Raw genomic sequence first — 22,594 nt, forward strand, 5'->3', positions numbered from 1 at the left:
CAGTTTCCCTTCTCCTAGATGGGCTACCTTTCTAAGTTGATGAGCCTCACCTGCCCAGCTAGGACTAGAAGTTTGGTTTTCTGATAACTTAGAGCACAATCCTAACCATGTCCACTCAGAAGTCCTGTGTGTTCAATGGGCTTACACCTAAGGAAGTGGGGTTGGGATTGCAGTCTGAATAGTACTGTTGTCTAATGTGATTTTAATGATATAATATGCTGGCCATATGTATGTAAGAGTTATTTCCTTTTATAGTTGCTATAAAGAATTACACAGTGTTCTATTTATCAGTTAAAGCCAGCATATCAGGGGCAGGTGTATGTACTTCACAATCCTAAGTAGTGATGGAGGAGAAATTCAATTCAGTTCAAATTTAAAGCCATATCTTTAGTCAAAACTGCATAGAAGGGTGTGCTTAGTAGGAGAAATTCTCACGAAAGTGTTTCTCAACCTTCTCAGTAGAGGGTGCAATCCCAAACACACTTACTGGGAGGAAAGTCCCATTGAACACAGTGGGACTTGCATGTAGGTAAACCACCATAGGACTACCTTGTTGTGTGGGCTCCACTGCCATGGCCAGCCCAACCACAATAAAGGGCTCTGCAGGTGAACATGCTTAAATTCTAATTTAAGTTGAATGCAGCCTGGTGAGAGTCTCTGGACTGTGGCAATAATACTAATCTAGCACTAAGTTTTTTTTTAAAAAAAAGCTAGAAAATGAGGTATTTGACTCCCTCAAAAAACTAGTAGACATGGTTCCCCCCCCCCAAGAATCCTGGGAAATATAGCTCTGTGAGGAGTAAACTACACTTCCCGGAATTCTTTGGGGGAAGCCATAGATATTAAAGTGGCATAAAGGTGCCTTAAATATGCTACCACCTTTAGGTTGGGCTAATGGGACTGAGGGGGGCATTGATCCCACTGATGCACACATATCTTTGCTGTGTGTGTTGGGGATGTTGGAAGCTGCCACTTTATTCAAGACCGTAATATTATTTTCTCTTCAGGTGTCTTTGCACCTCCAAGGAATGGAGAACTCCTCCTGTAATGCAGATTCCCCAACCTTTACTAGGGATTATAAATATGTTAGTTAGAAAGGCTAATGAAGATTGTACTGCTTAAAAAGCAATGATTTTTATGAGGTGAACTCCATGTGTAAAGTACAGTACTTTTCTTTTCTTTTCTTCCTTTTTGGCTACAGGCGCTTCAGGATGCCCTGAAAAATCAAAGTGCCCCCTTGCCTGTGGCTCCTGTAAATGCCCAGGAGGTGAACTGCAACCATGAAGAGATGAAAATGCAAGTGGAAGTTCTCAGGCAACAGGTATGAATGGATTGCATATGAACCTGAGCAGTAGTGTTGTAATTCATTTAATTCTAAAGGTAGAAATCCTGGGTTTTAACATGAACATGTAATTCCGCATACATTCATGTGCATGAATTCCACGGTGAGCTCAGAACCATTATAAATGAAGGTTGACATTTTCAGTATAAAGTCTGGTTTTCAGATGTAGTACTACCATTTATACTAGAAAACCTCAATAACAAACAGCCAGATCAGCTCACACATGCTCCCCAATCGGTTGATGTATATTTACGTTTTGTTTTCATACTGCTATTTTAGTTGCAATACTCCTACTCAACTCACCTATCAAAAGCCACTGATGGGAGTTGATAATCAACAAGCCACAAGCCCTTTTCCCATTTTTGTGAGACTATACGTTGCTCATGAATCATGTTCGTCTTAGTGCAAGGCTTTTCTTTAGTTCAATATCCTAAGTGGACAGATAAATTAAAAACATATAAAGTGTCCCCAACTGGCTCAAATAAACTCCATTATCTGTGGAACGGAAGATTGATTTAATCAGTGTTGCAGAGCCTCAGGAAAAGATGTGCTGCTACCTTCTCCACCCCCCTTTCCTTTTAAGACAGGAACCCATCCGTTTAAAATTATGTTGCTTTCCCGTTAACCTTAGGTTTAAAGTCTGTCATTCTGGACACTGTTAGAGTCAGTTGCTGAAATACAAATGTGTAGGATGGGAAGGCCCGTGGACTAAAATACTTGTTTCTGTCACGTTTGAAGGGCTGAGCCAGATTTTACTCTCACGTAATGCATGCCACATGTGGAAGGGTAAAACATTGAATTTGATTGTTCAATAATGGATTGTACACACAATAAAACAGAGGATATCATTCCCTCCCCCCTTCCCCCTATACTTCAGAGGGCACTTAAATCTAGAGTCTTTTTTTCTTTTTTGTATCATTTCATTTTATGCATCCGTTGAGACGCTGTGGAGTTCACACTGCATATTGGAGGACAGAAGGTTCCAATTCCATGTTAGAAGGACATTTTGCACTACCTCCTTTAGTTTTCTAAGCCTCCTTCATGTCTTATAAACTTGCAGTAATTATAATAAGGGTTGTGGGGATGATATAATAAGGGGAAGCAACAGCAGGGCCCATGGACTTATCATATCTCTTTGTATGGAAAGGGTAGGAGAGGTCACAACATTCCCCAAGACTCAAAAATAGAGGAAGCTTAGCCAAACACAAAGGACTCCACTCTTTCCCAAAGAAAACCAGGATGGCAGCCAGCTGTGGGGGGAAAAGCAGATAGTGTATGTATGCCCACTGGCTGATCAGTATCAACTGAACATCTAGAGCAGATTATCTACTTGCTTTATGGCTTCACCAGCCCTGAATTGCTTCCACACTGTAGTCATTTATTTGTTCAATTATTACAAATAATTTGAGAAGTTATTGCCAATGTGATTTATACAATGTTTTCCCTGTTACCCTCACCTCTTTTTAAATACCAGGTTGGTGGTGATCTTAAAACAAAGCAGAAGCTGTGATGCAATTGCATCTCTATTCCTGAGCAGGAATGCTATTCTAGGGAGTAGGTTCGGTTAAAGCAAATGCTTCTGGATAAACGTGTTTTTGATCTCCCTTTGAGGCTGCATTAACACATCAGTAGTGCCTGACTACTTTTCCATCTGCTGTGGGGAGAAGACACTGCAGGACTGCTGACAGGAGTATACAGTCCTGTGTGGAACTACAGTTCTAATACTGCTTCCAGAATTAATGTGGAAGAACCATGAATCAGCAGCGCCAAGGAGTCCTAAGCTACATCAATACTATACTTTTAAAGCAATACACAGCACAAATTTCCCCTCTCAAAGAATCCTGGGAATTGTATTTTGTTAAGGGTGCTGGGAATGGTAGCTCTGTAAGGGATGCACAGCCTCTGTTTTGTCGTTGAAATTCAGAATTGACTAACTTTGGCTTTAAGGTTCTGAAAGTGGTATTTCTAAATTCTTGGATTATGAGCACATCAAATAGAATTCCCTGGGAATGTGGTTGTTCCTAATGATTTTTAATTGAAGTCTTCCTGACTTCTCATGCACTAGCTGCCAGTGATTTGCTCCTTACAAGTACATACTCATGGGGGGAAATATCATGACTGATGCAAGCCTATCCAGACGCATAGACATTGACATCTTTTTTGTTTACTGCTGATTTTAATTATTATTATTTTTAAACAGTTCTTGGCACAAACAGAGCAGCTGCTCTAAGAAAGTTTTTTGAGGGAGGAATAGGGAGGGTGCTGGACCAGGCATCAGACTTGTTGTAGACCTTTTAACCACCCCCAAATAAATTCAGACAAGACTCAAATTTTTGGTTTAGTTTTTGGCAGAATTTAGGCCACAACTTTATTGATTACAATCAAATGAGTGGTTGCATAGGCTCTGGTTTGACTAGCTCCCTGCACCGTTGCAGGCAGCACTGACCCAGGGCACACCATAGGTCAGCCTTGGGTGAAACACCCGGCACAGTGGAAAGCGGGGTCAAGCCAGTCCACCAGCCAGATGTCCCCCTGAACTCCGGCTTAGGGCACAACCCCTCTCAGGGTTGACCAACCAATGAGTCCCTGGATTCCTTTAATGGAATATCCATCGCATAGGGATGGCCAGACCGTTCTGCCACCCCTATCACCTGAACCAGAGCCTATCTGCAACCTTACAAGTTGTGACAATTTGCTACGTGGCAGGCGAAACCCAAATGGCACCAGCCAATCTGCCAAGTGGGGAAAATTCCTGCCATGCCCCTGTCCCAATGACAGACGACACATGACAGCATAGCAAGGTCATGCGTGCAAGCCCTAAATATAGGGAGAGGTAGGCAGGTGTTCCGATGCACTGGCCCCAAAGAGGAAGCTCAGGGACACGTTCATGGGCTTAAATAGAGGTTCCTTGGTAGAATTTAGTTGGCATCCCATTGGTCTAATTGCACCCAGCATCAAGGGACCTCCAATAGGGTGTTGTGGCCATTCAAACATTCCCACCCACAACACAGGGTTTGGTTGCCAGGCCACACTGCAACACGTGACCTATTGTTAGGGAGGACCCAATTTACTGGAACTTCAGCAATAGCTATGTGGGAAAGATGCAACAGACAGAATCAAAGAACAGGGTGACTCCTAGTGAAGTCTAAGCATAGGAGTTTGTTTTCAGTACTAAACCAGAAATGAGCTGGACCCACAATCCTTTAACAAACAAATCCACATCTGGCTAGCTTTCTTCATTTCAGCAGCCTAATTTGAGTGGAAAAAGTAAATTTCTTGTTAAATAATTAGGTGTTAGAAACCCTTGCCAATCTACTGCAAATGACCCAAGGATAAAACAATCTAGTTCCAATCTATGGTATCTTTTGCCCACCTCTGCCCTGGACTGTCTCAGAGATTGCCACCTAAGGTGGTGTAGCTTAACACAGTGTATAAAGTGAGTGTGTAATCTGATAAATTGCCAGCAATTGTGTCAAGCCACAGTCAAGCCATAATCATACATTTTGTAAAATATTTGCCACAGTTGGGCATGGATAGTTTTTTGAAAATAGAATCTCATTCTCCAATGTGCTGCTGTTCTTGTTCCATCCAGAGTTGTTTAAAAGCCTGTGTTAAGTAGAATTTATAGGAAAAAAACAAATTGAAGCCAGAAATCCCTATAATCTTTCTGTGATTGTTAATTGTTATTAATTATGTGATTATGGATTCTTTGATTATTAATTCTTATATCCACACCAAATATAAAAATCATGTAAAATTCTGTGAACCGCCCTGAAACCTCCGGGTATAGGGTGGTATATAAATTCAATAAATAAATTAGAGGAGAAGGTTTGTGAGAACAAATAACTTTTTTTAATTACCAAAATGTCAAAACCCACCATGACATTTCCTTTTAAAGCATTTTTCATGTAAATGGATAGACTTGCCTATTTTGTACCTTTTATAAAATTAAGATTTGGGGCATTACCTCTACTGAATAGATATTACATTATCCTCATTTGTAGGTTCAGATTTATGAAGAAGACTTTAAAAAGGAAAGATCTGATAGAGAGAGACTTAACGAAGAAAAAGAAGCACTGCTGAGAATTAATGAGAGAATACAGTTTCAGTTGGACACCCTAAATTCACAGGTATGAATAAAAACAAATGTAATCATTGCCAAAACATGTGCATTTTCTTCTTATTTTCTCGCTTTCCATTCAACCCAATTCTGGCTTCCATTCTATTTTAGCTTCCGTTAATTGACACAGATTTTATATGAGGTCACCATCTGGGATGAAATCATTCTGGAGTAATGTTGGTTATGAAATGAGGAATAATTTGAAACCCACACCCTGAACGCACACAAATCACACACTAACTAAATGGAGTGACTTGTGACAAATGCAGTGGCTCATCAAATATTTTGTAGCAAGCACCAAAGTTCTTTTTTTGACCTCTTGCTTCAGATCCCAGATAGTTTCAAGGGAATTAAGCAGAATAACATTTTCTGGCTATTCTGTATGATTTCTGCAACTAAGGCTGCATCTTATATATGCTCGCCTAAGCTCTATTTGCATACAACGGAGAAAGCAATTTCTTCAGGTATCCTGGAGAAAGCAATTTCTTCAGGTATCCTGAAGAAATTTACTATATAAATATCACATAGGATTGCTCCGCTAATCATCTGCATCTAAAGAGCTATAAGTGACAGTCAACCCGTGAATAGATTTCGGAAGACTAAGTTCAAATCCTTGTTCTGCTAGGATCTCATCAGGTTAGGCCCTTGTATCCTGGAAGTGCTAGAGAGGAAACATGATAAGCTGAATTTGAATCCTGGCAAGATGGGGGCACTGTGGATGAGTGGTCTCTGTGCCCAAGAAATCAGTCAATTGCCTGTGCCCAACAGGATGGCACTCCTCCTGAAGGAACAGGTATAAAGGTTGGGTGTGCTTCTGGATCCAGCTCTGACACTGGAGGGCCAGGTAACATCAGTGGCTAGAAGTGCCCTTTGCCAGCTCTGACTTATGCGGCAGCTACAACTGTTCCTGGACCAGGAGAGCTTGACCACATCAGTCCAGGCATTATTGACAAAATAGAATTACTGCAATGTATTTTATGTGGGGCTTCCCTTGCACTTGCTCTGGAAGTTAGTGCCAAATGCTGGCAGAAGTGAGACCTATTCTGCATATTACACCTCTGCTCAGAGATCAGCACTGAGCAACCATTGGCTACTGGGCCAAGTTCAAGGTGTTACTATTAATATATAAAGCCCTTAACAGCTGGGGACCAGTTTATTTGCAGGATCACCTTACCCATGGGCGCCTGTTCAGTCACTTCCGTCTGCAAAACTGTCACTGTTACAAATGCCACCCAATTACCTTTAATGTGGCAGCAACTGCCCTTTGGAACTCCCTGTCTATTGAAATAAGACGGGCACCTTCACAGTATTCTTTTTGGTGCCTTCTTAAAACATTTTTGTTTAGGTAAGCCTTGACAGTTTGCATTTCTTAGTGCAGAAATTATTGATCTGATGTGTAGAGATCTTTCCTATTCTACTTAATTCAAGAGGGTTCTGGAAGCTTCTCTGTGTGAAAGAGACAAGCAGAAGCTTTATGATGTTTAGGTTACACCTTCAGAAAATCTGGCTTAAATTGGCTCTGTTATCTTTTCTGTCAAGGTCATGCTGACTATAAAAGTAGGGCCAGAAGGAGCCTGGGTTTCACTTTGTCCTTCTGCCTCTCCTTCCTTCTGGTGTAGAGTTCTGTACATAGTATGTATAGTTTAGTCTTATTATAAGTTATTGTAAGTTTAAGTTAAGCCTGTTGCAACTGGATTTCTTATGAACAGTGCCAATCCTGAATCTATTGTATTTGTGACCATTGTGCTCATTTGCCTTCAGTAGCAGTAAAGCTCTGCTGGATGAAATACAATAGCCTGTGGTCTATTGGGAATCCTTGTTGTTGTTGTTGTTGTTTAGTCATTCAGTCGTGTCCGACTCTTCGTGACCCCATGGACCAGAGCACGCCAGGCACTCCTGTCTTCCACTGCCTCCCGCAGTTTGGTCAAACTCATGTTCGTAGCTTCGAGAACACTGTCCAACCATCTCATCTCATGTTGTCCCCTTCTCCTAGTGCCCTCCATCTTTCCCAACATCAGGGTCTTTTCCAGGGAGTCTTCTCTTCTCATGAGGTGGCCAAAGTGGTTCCACTCTGTTATTTTCTACCTCCATCTGGCATCCCTGCTCATTAAGCATTTTATCCTTCTGCAGCCATGGTGCCTTCCTATAAAATCAGAACATTACATTATCGTTGTGTATATCGTATGGTGTGATTTGACATGCTTAACTGTTATATAAGTAATACATAAATGCAGTTATCAGGTTTGTTTGGGGCTCTGCTGGTCAACTTTTCTTGCAGGAATCGGAAAGGAAAGATCAAAATGTAATTTCTCACTTGTCAGGTGTTGGAATGATGCAAAGAAGCTTAATATGGGACCATAGAGCGAACAACAAAATCTTATTGGCCAATTCTGTGAACTAACACAGGATACCCGGCCAATGCTTGTGCAACTATTTCCTAGAACTATTTGTAAAGGAGACCCATGGCATTACTGGGCAGCTTGTGCTATGATTTAACTGCCCTTTAAGTTTAGATCCCCCCCCCCAAATATTTAGCCTAATCTTCATCAAGTGAATTCAGACCGGACTGTAAGAATAAATATGTTGTCAACCACAACTTCAGCTGCTGGCAATGGCTGGTATAATTTGTGCCCCCCCACAATATCCTTCTCATGAATGAGGGCTTTGGCTTTAACAAGGAAGAGACGTCCTGTTGACCTGACCCAAAACAATTTCCCTCACTGTTTCCCTCACCGTTGACTTTGGAGCATAAAAGAATTGTCGCCTAATGAACCTGTTAACTTAGCTCACCAAGCTTCCACAAGGGGGCATGAGAGTTCTTGATTTCAGCAATTGATTTTTGATAACATACCGTGCTTCTATGCATACATGCATGCACTTTTTCAGTATGCAATTAATTTCCCCTACACAGGTTAAAGACTGCCAGGAAGAAAGGGAACTACTTGAGAAGAAAGTAAAGCAACAGGTGTGTGTTGTACTTCAGATATTGTTTTTTCTAGGAGGCTCAAACGACACACAGTACATGCTACTTTCAATCCAACCAAACTAATTTTGCTAATGTGATGAACAAAGAATTATTCTACAGGACTCAGTGCATGCCATGATTTTGTGCAAATACAAAGTGCAAAACATGGTCCTAAATTGCAGCTAATATTTTTTTTTTTGAAGATTAAAGGTTCCAGCTAATTTGGCTGCTTTGACCAAATTGCATGTTAAGTGGACAATATCTGGTGAAATCTCTAAGCTAATGGTGGACTCCATACAATTTCCAGTAGCCCAGGGAAGGGCCTTATCCCTCGCTGTGACCATCCAAAACAGATTATGTTGATTAAGCAAATTTATGCAAATTTTTTTGTGCCTAATTCATCCAGGTTAGATTCCCCCCCCCCTTTTGTTGTGCTAAATTTTAATGCTTCATAGTGTATCAGGCTGTAGTCCCACTACTGGCAAACTTGTTATCAGTCTTGTGTAGCTTACTGTATATTCCTGCGTATAAGACTACTTTTTAACCCAGGAAAATCTTCTCAAAAGTCGGGGGTCATCTTATATGCCAGGTCGTATTTCTTATACAGCGAGTATATACCAAACTCTATATTTTAACTGGAAAAGTTGGGGGTCGTCTTATACACCAGAATAGACGGTACTTAGAACTAAGGGTGCAACTACCAGAATGGAAAGGCACCAGCTACCAGTTGGACATTGCAGTATTAAACCAGGAGTACAGGAAATACTAAGATGTTACTGTTTTAATGGGGAAGTATTCATTCATTCATTCATTCATTCATTCATTCATTCAATCAATCAATCAATCAATCAATCATTCATTCAATGTTTGTACTGTATAGGCAAGAGACCTCCAAGCACTTACAGAAAAACATGGCTTTCCACATCAGATGTTTGTTCCTGCATGTTTTAGTTGCAGGAACTGTGGGTTACTTCACCCATACCATGAACCTCAAATAAGGTTGGCTTCGTGCAGCATTCACAGAAAGCAGCAGTGCCCAGTAAGTAATACTTCTGTCAGCCTCCATTTCACAAAACAGAAATCAACATTGTACAACCACAAATGCAAGGATTCTGCAGGAGTAGAATAATGTGTGCATTGTAAAATGTAAATACTCGCCTCTCTTTCTTGCCTTGTCATTTTGATTTTTCTCTTTTGATTTTTCTCAAATAACTGTTTTTGTAACTCTTAATGTACATATTCCCATCATCTTTCAAATAGCTCACATCTCCTGCTGAGTTGGTTTTTTTAAAAAAAACACCCTCCATTTTTTCTCTCTGACCAGAACAAAATATATTTTACTGCATTCTTGGTATGCTTTAGGGCCCAATTCCAAGTAATAATCTTTAAAACTATTAATGAGTTGGGGGCCACACTGGTTGAAGGATCATCTTCACCTGTACAAACCTGCCTGTCCTTTGAGATCAGCCCCTGAGGACCTGCTTGTGTGTGCTTCAGTGAGCGCTATAGGGTTGACCCCACATCAATTTGTGGAATTCTATCCTAACTGAGACCCCATCAATTCAGGTCTTCAAATGGGCTCTGAATAACTTTGCTTCGAGTTGTTTTATCTTGGACTGATAACTGGGTTTTGCTGTTTATAAACCGATTGTTCATTTGCCGGAAATAGTTTTAGTTATTTTTATACGCTGGCACCTAAGGTAATGTTAGCAAAAGTAGCATTGTAACTCACAAGCTGTCACCATGTATAATAACTCTAGCAGTTGTACACCACCTTGTGCAAGGGCAAGACACACATTAGATTCGACAGCTACACTGTGCTGAGATTGAGGCTACTGCTAGGGGTATAATGGTTGTGCAAACGGGTTGCCACAATTGCATTCCTTCACATTATGATGAAGAATGCAACATGGATGGAGTTGGCATAATCTTATTTCTCCAGGACAATCTCTTGCATAAACCACCATGGAAGTGAATAGAACCTGCCAAGGACCACACATACTTAAGCTTAGATAAAGCAAGGAAAGAGCCATACATAAGCAGAGCTTTCATTTAAGTATTTTCCCTCCTGTTTCTCTTCTCTTATATGAGCTTGTGGGGGGAAGGAGTTTCTCACTAAAGTTTAAAACTGAGGCCCAATTAATTTTGGCCGCTGTCCTAGAGCTTTCACCATCTGGGTTTCTAGCTGTGCAGTGCATCCTGGGGGTTTATAAATTTTGCCTTCCTTTAGAAGACCGCTGGAAGGGTGGAGTCCTTTGCTGATTGGTTGTTTTGAAATCTATTCCCAAGTTCTTTTGTGATTGTTTTCTTATATAAGTGTAGCTGGCTCCAGCAGGTTTTTTTTTTTTTAAAAAAATAATAATTCCCAAGCTATTTGTCATCAAATGTGAAAGGTGTTAGAATTGAGTGAGTGTGTAGATTCAGCGTATGGAATATAGTACAGATACTTCGTTTTATTTTGACTTTCTACTCCTTTCCCCCCCCTAACTCACATTTACTGTTTACTTTTCAATCATCCGAGAAATCTTTTGTTTAGTCTGATTGTGAATCATGTCTCTTTATCCTTTGGAATACTTTCAAGATCATAATTGTGAAAAATTATGTTAACTGCCTTGCAGTAGTGTTCACACATTGTTCTTTGGGTCTCTGAGAATACATCATATGTTTGTAGTTGAGTATGGCTTATTTTACTAGGGAGCGTTTTGCATGTTTAATTGAATATTTATCCCGTCCATGCCCTGATGTCTTTGGGTAGAGGCTTAAAATAAAAAGTTAAGAGATAATATATTTAATATAATTTATAATACAAACTAAGTTAGTCCATTGGGCCATCTAGCCTGGCTCTGTTATATGATACCCTTTTTAAAATTAAGTTTCAGGTGCTTGTGTAACATGGTTTATTTGATAGCAAGCTGCTGGAATTCAGTGGTTCCCCATGAGGTGTAACCACTTCTCCATGCCAGTGTAAACAAAAAGCAAGGTTGGATTTGACTCCATTTTTTTCTCCTTGTAAAACATCTCAATAAGGTCTCCTCCAGACAACCTGTTTATTGAGCATTTATTCTGGGAAAAGGTGTGATTTGTTTAAATTATGGCTTGTCCAAAGAGATATCAAACTTTGGTTTCTGGCTTGTTTAGATATCCATAGTTAAAATTAACTGTGATTCCCTCCCAGTTCCCAGATGAAATGACAACCTGCAGGTATTTTAACATGGAAGCTGATGCTTCTGATCTTCCCATTGTGAGTGTGCTGGAGAAATGGGAAGAAGGCTTGTGCACATAATAAGATGCTATGCTTTAGCATTGCATATGAACCAGGTCATAAAACTCCCAAACACTTAACTATTACATCAACAACCCAGTTACATTAACCATTATATCTGCAGCAGTGCTACCTAATTGTGGTTACTTCTCCATCCAGGAACTGAAACTGTTGTGACGTGGGGTTTGTGATTTCAGCTCTCTTGACAAAACATGCTGGAGACAGTTCTCTAGTAACAGCTCTTTATTAAAGTGAACAAGACTGAAGACTGAGGAGAGGAAAGCTACATTTATAGGGACAGGGGACTAGCTAGGAAGGGATACATTTTGGAGGGAACAATATCAAGCAATCACAGTGCTGCCTTTTGGAGGAAACCAATAAGACAGAGGATCCAAATACAGCAGCTTAAATGAACCAATAGTAGCTGTACCCTCTGGAACCAAAAGGCAGTTACTTTATCCTAATGCAAATACAGACAATAATAATACAGATATAAAATCCTTTGACTCAATACACAACACCCCTCCCCCCCTAGTGAGCACAGCAGACGTAATCCCTCAGGTACTGTGGGGTCCTACAACTTCTACCTGATCTCCTGACAACAGGTGTTGCAGGTTCTGGATTGGGTGTTACCTGTGGTGGAGGGGCTGCTATAGGGGTTTCATCAGGAACAGATGGAGTCCCAGACATCTCAGGGTCCCCGACCTGTACCTCGTCATCATGAGGACTAGCAGACCCTGGTTCATTTGCTGAAGCCCCTGGAGACTGTACCTCTGGACCATTTTCACTCTGGTCTTGCAGCTGTGGGTCATTAGCCAGGGATGAATTATCTGACTCCTCCCTGCTGAGCACCCGGCGCCTCAGCTGATCTATATGTCTCTTCCAAACTTGCCCATTTTCCAAGGTCACATAATAGGACACAGGTCCACTAGCCCGGGTGATCACACCGGCCACCCACCGCGGACCTCGTGAATAGTTCCTCACCCAGACCAGATCTTCAGGGGCGAGATACCTTGTTGTGTCAGTCTCAGCCTGGGGGGTTGCTCTTGAATTACGGTTTGGCATTTTATCTGGGTGGACATAATCCAGCACCGTTACCAGTCTTCTACCTAAGAGCAGCTCGGCTGGCGACTTGCCCGTCGCAGTACACGGCGTCGCATGCTGCAAAAATAACATTCGCGCAATGCGAGCTGACCAGTTACCCTCCATTAAGCGCGCAATGGATTCTTTGGCTGTTCTTACCATGCGCTCAGCCTGCCCATTGGAGGATGGGTGAAAGGGCGCGGATGTGACCCCTCTTATAAAGTTATCAGCCAAGAATGCCCTGAATTCTTGGGATACAAAAGCTGCCCCATTATCTGATACAATGGTCTCAGGTAACCCGTGGGTAGCAAACAGCTGCCTCAACACCTTGATTACGGCAGCTGATGCCATGCTAGGGACCATCGCCACTTCTAACCATTTGGAATATGCATCAACGATAACCAAAAAGACCTTCCCTTGGAATGGCCCAGCAAAATCTATGTGCAGCCGGCTCCAGGGAGTCCTGGACTGCTCCCACCAGTGGACTGGTGCTCTGGCCACTTCTGGCCGCACCTCTTGGCATGCCTTGCATGTTCGTACCCATTGTTCTATGTTCTGGTCCATTCCAGGCCACCACACATAACATCGGGCTAGCGACTTCATCCTGACCATTCCCGGGTGTCCCATGTGAAGCGTCTCAAGAACCCTGTTTCTCAGTGGTGCTGGGATTATCACCCTATCTCCCCATAGGAGACAACCCTTATGCATGGACAATTCGTGCTGCCTTGTCGCATAAGGCCTGAATTTTTCTTCATGCGGACCACCTGGCCACCCCCTCCCCACCCAAGTGAGCACACGGGAGAGAACAGCATCTTTCCTAGTTTTCTCAGCTATATCCGTAGCTGTTACAGGAGCCCCCGGAAGTGTTTCTAGCATCATAATGTGCTCCGCCGGAGCAGGATCCTCATTGCTCCCGCCAGGAAGGGGCAATCGACTCAGCGCATCAGCATGGCACAACTGTTTCCCCGGCACATGGGTCAAGGTGTACTGGAACCCATTCAGGAATATTGACCAACGCAACATTCTGGGGGAGAGAATTTGTGGCGTTTGTTTGTTTGGGTTGAACAACCCTAACAGTGGTTTGTGGTCCGTTTCAATGGAGAAATGGCGACCGTACAAATAATCATAGAACCTTTTGATTCCGGACACAATAGCCAGTGCCTCTTTATCAATTTGAGCATAGTTGCGCTCTGTGGGCGACAACGTACGGGAATAGAAAGAGATGGGCTTTTCCGACCCATCCGGTTCCCTATGACTCAGCACAGCCCCCAGACCGTATTGAGAGGCATCACATGCCAGGACCAGCGGCTTTGACTCATCATAATGAGCAAGGACGCTCCTGCTACTCAGCATTCCTCGCAAGGAGTCAAAAGCCTTCTGCTGCTCCCGCCCCCATCGCCACACATTCTTTTTCTGCAATAGTCTATGTAATGGTTCAGCTACCGAAGCTTTCTGGGGTAAGAACGAATGATAAAAGTTAATAAGTCCCAGGAATGACTGCAACTCCGTCTTGTTCTGTGGTCGTGGTGCCTCGATGATGGCCTTAATCTTAGCATCTGTGGGGTGGATGCCTGATGCATCAATTTTAAACCCCAAGAAATCCACAGTTGGCACCCCAAAACTGCATTTTTCTTTTTTCAGTTGCAACCCCACCTCCTTGAACTTGAGCAACACTGCACGGACACGCGCAACCAGTTCCTGTGGGTCTTTTCCAGCAATCAAAACATCATCAAAAAATGGCAAGACCCCCGGCAGACCTCTTAACAGGCGTTCCATGAGCCCTTGAAAAATCCCTGGGGCCACACAAACTCCGAACTGTAATCTGTTAACTCTGAACGCCCCTTTATGTGTGACAATAGTCTGTGCTTCCGCTGATTGTGGGGTTACTGGCAGCTGTTGGTAAGCTTGTGCCAGGTCAATTTTGGCGAACACCTTGCCCCCAGCCAGTTTAGCCAACAGATGTGATACGACTGGAATGGGGTATGAGTTTCCCCTGAGTGCCTTATTGATAGTACATTTGTAATCTGCACATATCCTGACTTCCCCATTTGCTTTAAGGGGTGTGACGATTGGAGTCTCCCACTTAGCAGAGTCCACGGGTGAGAGAACTCCCTGCTTGACCAATTTATCCAGCTCTGCCTCGATCTTGGGTTGCAGTGCAAATGGCACTCGCCTTGGTTTGAGTCGGATTGGAGCCACCCCGGGGTCCAACTCGAAGTCAACTGGGGGCCCTTTATAACAACCCAGTTTTCCATTAAAGAGACCAGCAAATTCCTTGCATAATACCTCACTCATCTCAGGGCAGGTTTGGATTGAATTAAGCCCTGAGATACTCAGTCCCAGGGCAGGGAACCAGTCAGTGCCCAGGAGACTGGGGCGACTGCCCTTCGCAATCACCAGTTTGAGTACAGCCTGTTTGTCCCGGAACTGTACTCTCACGGCACACATTCCCATAACATGGATGCGGCCTGCTGAGTACGACTGCAAGGTTGCCGGAAAGGGCTCCAGAGGGGGCAACTTACCCCTGGGGAAGAATGTCTTCGCGGTCTGGTCCGACACGATGGTGAATGCGGATCCGGAGTCCACCTCCATGTCGCACTGCTGACCCTCAATCTTCACCTTGACGTGTGCCTTGCCTTGCGCTGGAAACTGCACGGCCCTCCCGTTGATCTCCGTTACGTAGTGGCAGTCCTTTAGAAAACGAGTTGCTGTGGGCGGTCTGCGATGCTCCAGTCTAGGTGCTCCTGTCGCTCCCGACGCCGCCGATCTACAGACCCTGGCGATGTGACCCGTCTTTCCGCACGTCCGGCAGATAGCATCCCTGAAACGACAACTCTTCCTTTCATGGTTTCCGCCACAACCTGGGCAACTGCCTCGGCGATCTCTGTGCACTGTGCAGGCCTGACGCACCGACTCGACCCCACGGACTGGGCTCTGGCTCGGAGTAGCCTCTAGCTCGTCCATGGCATGCGCAACTTCTATCTGTGGCTTAGTGGCCTTGCGACTGGCATCAAGCTCCTCTCTTTCATAATTCTCCGTGGCGGTGGCCTCTTTCAAGGCTGAAGCAAGGGTAACCTCTTCTTTAGCCACGATGCGTCTTCTGGCTTTCTTGCTGCTCAGACCACCAATAAACCGATCCAGGAGAGTCTCTTCCAGATTTTGGAAGCCGCAGTGCTGAGCGAGCTTCCGGAGTTCAGCCAGAAATGTGGATACAGACTCCCCAGCATGCTGCTGCCTCTTATGGAACTCCATCCGCCGGGCCATCTTGGTCTCAGTAGGCGCCAAGTGGCTTGTTAGGCAGGCAAGAATATCTTTGAGAGATGTCTCACTCAGCTTCGCTGGAGCAAGTAATGCCTTGGCCAGCTTGAAGGTCTCGGGCCCACAGTAGCTCAGGAATGTGGCCCTTCTTTTGCTGGCATCGGTGATCCCTTGAGCCACTGCAAAGAACTCGAAGCGTTCGACGTAGTCTTCCCAGGTGTGGGGCTCTGATGGCTGGAAGGGCTCCAATACCCTTGGACTCTCCATTGTCCTAGCGGGCAGGGTCGTCTTCTCAGCTGGCCAGTGAGTCTTGTTCTCAGCTGCAATCCGGACTCTGAGGCAGGGTTGTGTTTAACCGCTCCTCAGCATTCCGGATCCCATCCTCGTCGCCAGTTGTTGTGACGTGGGGTTTGTGATTTCAGCTCTCTTGACAAAACATGCTGGAGACAGTTCTCTAGTAACAGCTCTTTATTAAAGTGAACAAGACTGAAGACTGAGGAGAGGAAAGCTACATTTATAGGGACAGGGGACTAGCTAGGAAGGGATACATTTTGGAGGGAACAATATCAAGCAATCACAGTGTTGCCTTTTGGAGGAAACCAATAAGACAGAGGATCCAAATACAGCAGCTTAAATGAACCAATAGTAGCTGTACCCTCTGGAACCAAAAGGCAGTTACTTTATCCTAATGCAAATACAGACAATAATAATACAGATATAAAATCCTTTGACTCAATACACAACAGAAACCATATTTAAAACATTGTTTCCTGTTCTGGAGACCTCGCCCTCTATAACCACAAAAATAACACCACTGCAGGTGTAATAGTTTACAATAGTTAGAACCTAAGGGGGAAATGGTGCTCCATAATAGAGAGAGGTGGGCCTTTTGTGGCCTGCTCTTGATTGTCTAACCATGGTTAAGCAACCAGAAATGTTCCGCCTACCCAATCTCAAAAGAAGGAGAAGCTTTGTGTGTGGAATGCACTGGAGTCCTGCATCAAGCTTTGGTGACGTAAGCATCAACATAGGGTTTCCTTGGCCTGTGAACTAGAGAAGAGCAGGGTGATTTACAATTTGGATTAAATGATTTCGATAAGGAAGTGTAGAGGAAGGATCAGCTGCAATAATGACTTTCTTCTGTAAACAGATCAAGAATATTAAAAATATAATCCCAATAACAGTTTTCCATTCTTTTTTCAGACGCTCAGTATAGCAGGAGGAGGGAACCTGTGGCCCTCCAAATATTGTTGGACCACCAACTCTCGTTTTAAAAATAAATAAAAATTTATTTATTCTATACAGCCCTCTACCCACACGCCATCAGCCCTAGTCAGCATGGCCATTGGGATGATAGTAATTTATTCAGCAGCATCTAGAGGCTTGCAGGTCCCCAATCCTTGAACTACTGGAGAGCTAAGGTGACATTTCAATGGGCATGCTGTATTATTCTTTTTTAATTTTGAAAATCTGCCTTGCAAAAATTATTCCAGTTTTGTAATTAGGAGCTGTCAAAGTCTATAAGAATTTGATTGAAACGTTGCATGTTTTTGTAAAAAGCATTTTTTTCTTACAATAATATCCTCCCCCCCCCCAAAAAATCATTTTAAAGTTCAAATGCTGACGTGCTGCCATTAGAGTGGAAGATTAGAATTCTGTTTTGTGAGGTCACCAGGGTTTTAAAAGAATCCTAGCAAACTGTGAGCAAGTTCCCTTTGGAACACGTTCACCTGTCATGTTGATGCACACCAGGTTTCTCTTAGCCTCTTAACAGCTGACATTGGCTGTAGTTAGAGACCTAACTGTTTATGATAGAATCAGGTGCATTCCATCTCACCCTGTCTTCTCCTGCTCTTTTTCAAGGTTCACGAGGCTCTCGGAAATCTGGTTTGTTAATGTTAATAAAGTTTGTTTTGATTTGTGGGATCTAGGAGGTTTCACACAACTCTTTAATATTGTGCTCACCCATCCAAAAGACACAGCAATAAAAAGGGGAAAAAACAGCTGAATAACTTAATCAGAAAAAAAATTATTTGATCAAAATAAGAAGGAGATTTTGGGGGTAAATTACTTTGGTATGACTAATGAAAGGCTTCACAGTATAATTATATTTACCATGCTGCTATTCTTTTGTTTGAAGTGTCTATGAAGTCCATATTGCTGTAATAATGTTTTATTGTTCTGCGCAGCCAGACTATCAATGGTATGTTCCCAACCGGTTTCCGCCAGATGTGCCGCACAAGGCAAATGGTAAGGCAACAGCTGTACTGAACACACTTTTTAAGAGTTTCTTTTTAATGGAGTCTCTCTCTCTCTCTCTCTCTCTCTCTCTCTCTCTCTCTCTCTCTCTCTCTCTCTCTCTCTCTCATCGGTAGTAAACTTTCATAAGTAACCAGTGTGTGATTTGTTTACAGCTCTATTTTGTACAACTGCAATACATGCATGCAGCCAAGGCTGTGGATTCTAAATATAATGCATTTGTGTACAGTTTTTGGTATTGCCAAAACTACTTTAAACCATCTAACATGCCTTAAAGAATCATATAAATCTCTTACTGAACACCTAAGAAAAATGAAGGATATTGGAATTGAAGTGCTCCATTCATAACTTGGTTGACAGTTGAGCAAATGGTGTGTCTAATCTATGGTCTCTAAGGAGCTCAGTCTAGCCACCGTGGGGCTTTCCTACAGCCAGTAGAGAGGACAGTGACTGACGTCAAAGCTAGCTAAGACTTTGCTACCGTAACACTGCCACCATTCTGTCTTCACACCAAATAAGTTCAAAGGCCATGCAAGATAATTATTAGTCCACACACCTCAACTCTTCTGGTTTAAGGGACCCACAGATGACGTCATATCTGAGGGTCCCCCAAAATCCTGGAGAAACGATTTCCAATATATCTTACCCAATTCTATTTGTTGCATTCTCAAGTGCGTAGCTGGTTCAGCCTCAGCTCAACCCTATAGAATAAGGAACATGTTTTCCTTAGAAACACAAAGCATTTTGGCTTCTCTTAGGCTAAGCTGAAGCTCCTGGGCAACTTAATTTGTTTGTTTGCTTGTCAAGTAATTGTACAATTAGTTCTGAAGCATTTGCACACTATCTTAATACATTTTCCTCTCTGTTTGCACATTCCTTTCCTACTCTTTCCTGTTTGTTGTAAACACCCCTGGAGAAGGAAAATGTTTTTGTTTCAGAGGCTGTATGGTAGGGGTGGACAGAAGTAGAATTTGGTACACCAATAAACCCTTGGCCACTTTATGGTGGGCCAGTTAACACTTGGTGGTCTATGCTGGCTGTTTGCCTTAATAAACATTGACTGACTGAATGCTTGGTGGTTGCTGGGATGCTTGCAAAGAATACTGAATTAGGTGGAGTTTGATCTTATACAGGAACCACTTATATTATAATAATAATGATAATAATAATAATAATAATAATAATAATAATAATAATAATAATAATAATTTATTTATACCCCGCCCATCTGGCTGAGTTTCCCCAGCCACTCTGGGCGGCTTGCAACAGAACATTAAAATGCAATAATCTATTAAACATTAAAAGCTTCCCTAAACAGGGCTGCCTTCAGATGTTTTCTAAAAGTCTTAAACAAGAATTCAGGCTCTTTCAACATGGAGTATTAACAGGTAAAATGGGCTAGTTGCGCATTAACTGATAAAATATCCTAATCAGCATGGATTCCAGGTTCAAATGGAGCGGGGTATGTGGCATGGCACATGAGCAAGATTGTTCCAGTGGACTCTCCCCATAACAGGCCACCACCTGCTCACTACTGCTCATTTGCATGCCAGTCCTTCTTTACTTGGTATTGCCTCCCAGCAAAGCAAGCCCTACCATTTGGAGCAAGGTGGCAGCTGCATTAGGCAACTGTTGGTCCATACAGTTAAAAGTAGAACATGCTAGACTGATAGTAACCCACCTCTTCTGTGAGTGTGAAGGACATATTTTGCTATCCCTCATCTTATCAGAACAGGAAGAAATGCAGGAAGCATAAGCAACTGTCATGGGCAGGACAAATGGATTTGCAGTTTGGGACATTTGTAGGCTTGTTGGGATCATACTAAACTAGTTGTGGGGTGGGAGTCTATCAGAGTCACTTAAGTCTGAGAATTGCAAAAGTAGGTTCTGTACTAGAAGGCGCAAGAGGCATTTATTTTGAGTTGCTTATAGGACAGCAAACGGGGAGAGAAGATGGGATTAGAGCCATGCACAATTTTGTACTGCAGACATTAGATAGCCTTGGGATTGCCAGATCTCTCACTTTGATAATGGAAATCCAATTGTGAAGACTGCATGGCTAAAACATGCTGGAGTGATTCCTTATAGAGGCACAGACTGTCATTGAAAGGATATCGGTGCAATACCCCAACGTGTAGATGGTTAGAAAGTGAAATTTTATGCACTTCCAAACCCTTCTGTGACCTTGTGCAAATGTATTTTGATGAGTCCCACTTGCTCAGAATTTTACAACAGTCCCTTGCAGATTGTTTCACAAATGAAGCATGAGATATCCAGAAAACTGCCTGTTGTTCTTAGAACTAAAGCTCCTTACAAGCCATGAATTGGTTAGCCATAAGATTGCCTGGTAAGCTCTCCATATGAAAACTCTGCAGCCCTTATAAGTACTTAATAACTTGAGAGCGTAAAGCTTAGCCTTGCTGAGCCAGCTAACCTAGGAGATCAAGTTGGCTGGCTGCATGCATTGAAGCCTTTAAGTGCTTAAAAGCTTCAGTTTATAAAGTTGTTGTGGTTTGGGGGGCCAGCTGTCCCCGGGGAAACACATGATGACTTTGACAAGGAAAAGCAATCTTCAGCTTTGGGAAAAGGCATTTGGAAAAGTGCATGGAATTTCCTTTGACCTTTTGATTTGTTTACATGTTCAATCTGCAAATGAGAGCCTGAAGAAAGGGGAGAAAATCTTGGAATAAGTGACCAAGTAAATAAGTGTACATATAGAAGGGTAGTTATTGTCGAATCTGTAATCCTAATGCATGCATGTTTTTCACATCAGTGGCAGCAAAATGGCAACTTGTATATCCTCCCTCCCCCAATTTAATCCAGATTTGCCCTGTCCATGAAAAACCCAGTATTTTAAAACAACAATACTCTGTTGCCAGAAAGCCATTTGCAATACACGAACAATCCATTATATTAAGCCTCCCTTTGAAAGCCCCCTTAGAATTGTTATCTCTGGCATACAGGGATGAACCAAGTTGTGGACAATCCAAAGGAGTGAGGAAAAGGATTTAGTAGACGTAAACAAGGAGTTCTGATTTGGAAAGGGGAACAACCTAGATTCAGTAACCTTTCAGGGCCACAATACACTCAACTTTTCACTTAGTATTTAAAATAGTTCATTGGAAATTACATTAGCAGGTGCAGAGGATGAGCAGGACCAGAACATTCCTTTTCTCCCCTACTGTAGTCTCACTCCCTACCCCTTGACGCTGCTATTAGTTTCTGAGAGGATGGTTTCACTGGTACCATTTGAATTTTCCTCCTGGAGGAATTACTATTATTTATTTATTATTACTTATTAAATTTTTATACCATCCTTCATCCAAAGATATCAGGGCAGTTCACAGCATAAAAATACAAAACAAAACCAGAAAATACATAACAAGAACAAAACAAACCAATAATCCCCCCCCCCGCGCGACATATTTAAAAGGACATAGAAGAGGAAAGTTTTCACTGGACATCTAAAGATGTATAATGAAGGTTCCAGCTGAATCTCCCTAGAGAGTGCATGCACACGAAAGCTCATACCAAAATAAAAACTTAGTTGGTCTTTAAGGTGCTACTGAAGGAATTTTTTTATTTCCCTAGAGAGAGCATTCCACAAATGGGGAGCAACTGCAGAAAAGGCCTGTTCTTATGTTACCACTCTTTGGACCTCTCATGGAGGAATCACAAGAAAGGCCTCAGGTGGCTATTATTATCCTGGGATAGCTCAGCTGGTAGAGCATGAGACTCTTAATCTCAGGGCCATGGGTTCAAGTCCTAAACTGTGCCAAAGATTCCTGCATTGCAAGGGGTTGGACTAGATGACCCTTGTGATCCCTTCCAGCTCTACAGTTTTATGATTCTATTATGATTGCAGAGTCCAGGTTAGTGTATACAGGATGATTCTCACAGTATTATCAGCTTTGGGGTAGGTGAATTTCACTGGGAATAAGTTGGGAAGGAAAGGTTTAACCCCACAAGGTCTCATGCCATTACACCCCTCCTCACACACTCCTCTTATGCAATACAAAGAAAACTTCTTGCACTTGGCAAACCACAGTTTCCTGTTGCAACTGAACTTGGAAACTGTTTAATATTGGACTACAGACTACAATATGAAGCCAGCAGCTGATCCCAATGTATGAAAAGAGGCAACGTGTTGCCTACTGTCAGTAATTAATTTTACTTGGGCTTGCATGATTTTCAAAAGTTTGTTCTTAAATCCTTTTTGAAAGAAGCATCTGAATGCTCATATGCAGCATATTGGTAGTAAATGCTGCATGAGTGAATAATGCAGCAGTTCTTTCCCCTCTTCAC

At 42.6% G+C, this 22,594-nt stretch overlaps 1 protein-coding gene across 2 annotated transcripts in view; it reads left to right on the plus strand.

The window, feature by feature from the left end:
• The window catches only part of TNIP3 (TNFAIP3 interacting protein 3), a 96,561-nt gene that overhangs the window by 60,036 nt on the left and 13,931 nt on the right, over positions 1-22,594 (plus strand). The window contains exons 8-12 of one of the 2 annotated variants that reach the window (XM_088660371.1): positions 1,202-1,321; positions 5,347-5,472; positions 8,374-8,427; positions 9,308-9,466; positions 18,220-18,280. In XM_088660371.1, coding sequence (XP_088516497.1) covers positions 1,202-1,321; positions 5,347-5,472; positions 8,374-8,427; positions 9,308-9,466; positions 18,220-18,280 — 520 coding nt within the window. The remainder of the gene's footprint in view (positions 1-1,201; positions 1,322-5,346; positions 5,473-8,373; positions 8,428-9,307; positions 9,467-18,219; positions 18,281-22,594) is intronic. The other variant, XM_088660372.1, reaches the window with a different exon arrangement.

The sequence above is a fragment of the Zootoca vivipara genome, chromosome Z1 (genome assembly GCF_965207765.1).
Source record: "Zootoca vivipara chromosome Z1, rZooViv2.hap1.1, whole genome shotgun sequence".
Classification (NCBI taxonomy): domain Eukaryota; kingdom Metazoa; phylum Chordata; class Lepidosauria; order Squamata; family Lacertidae; genus Zootoca; species Zootoca vivipara.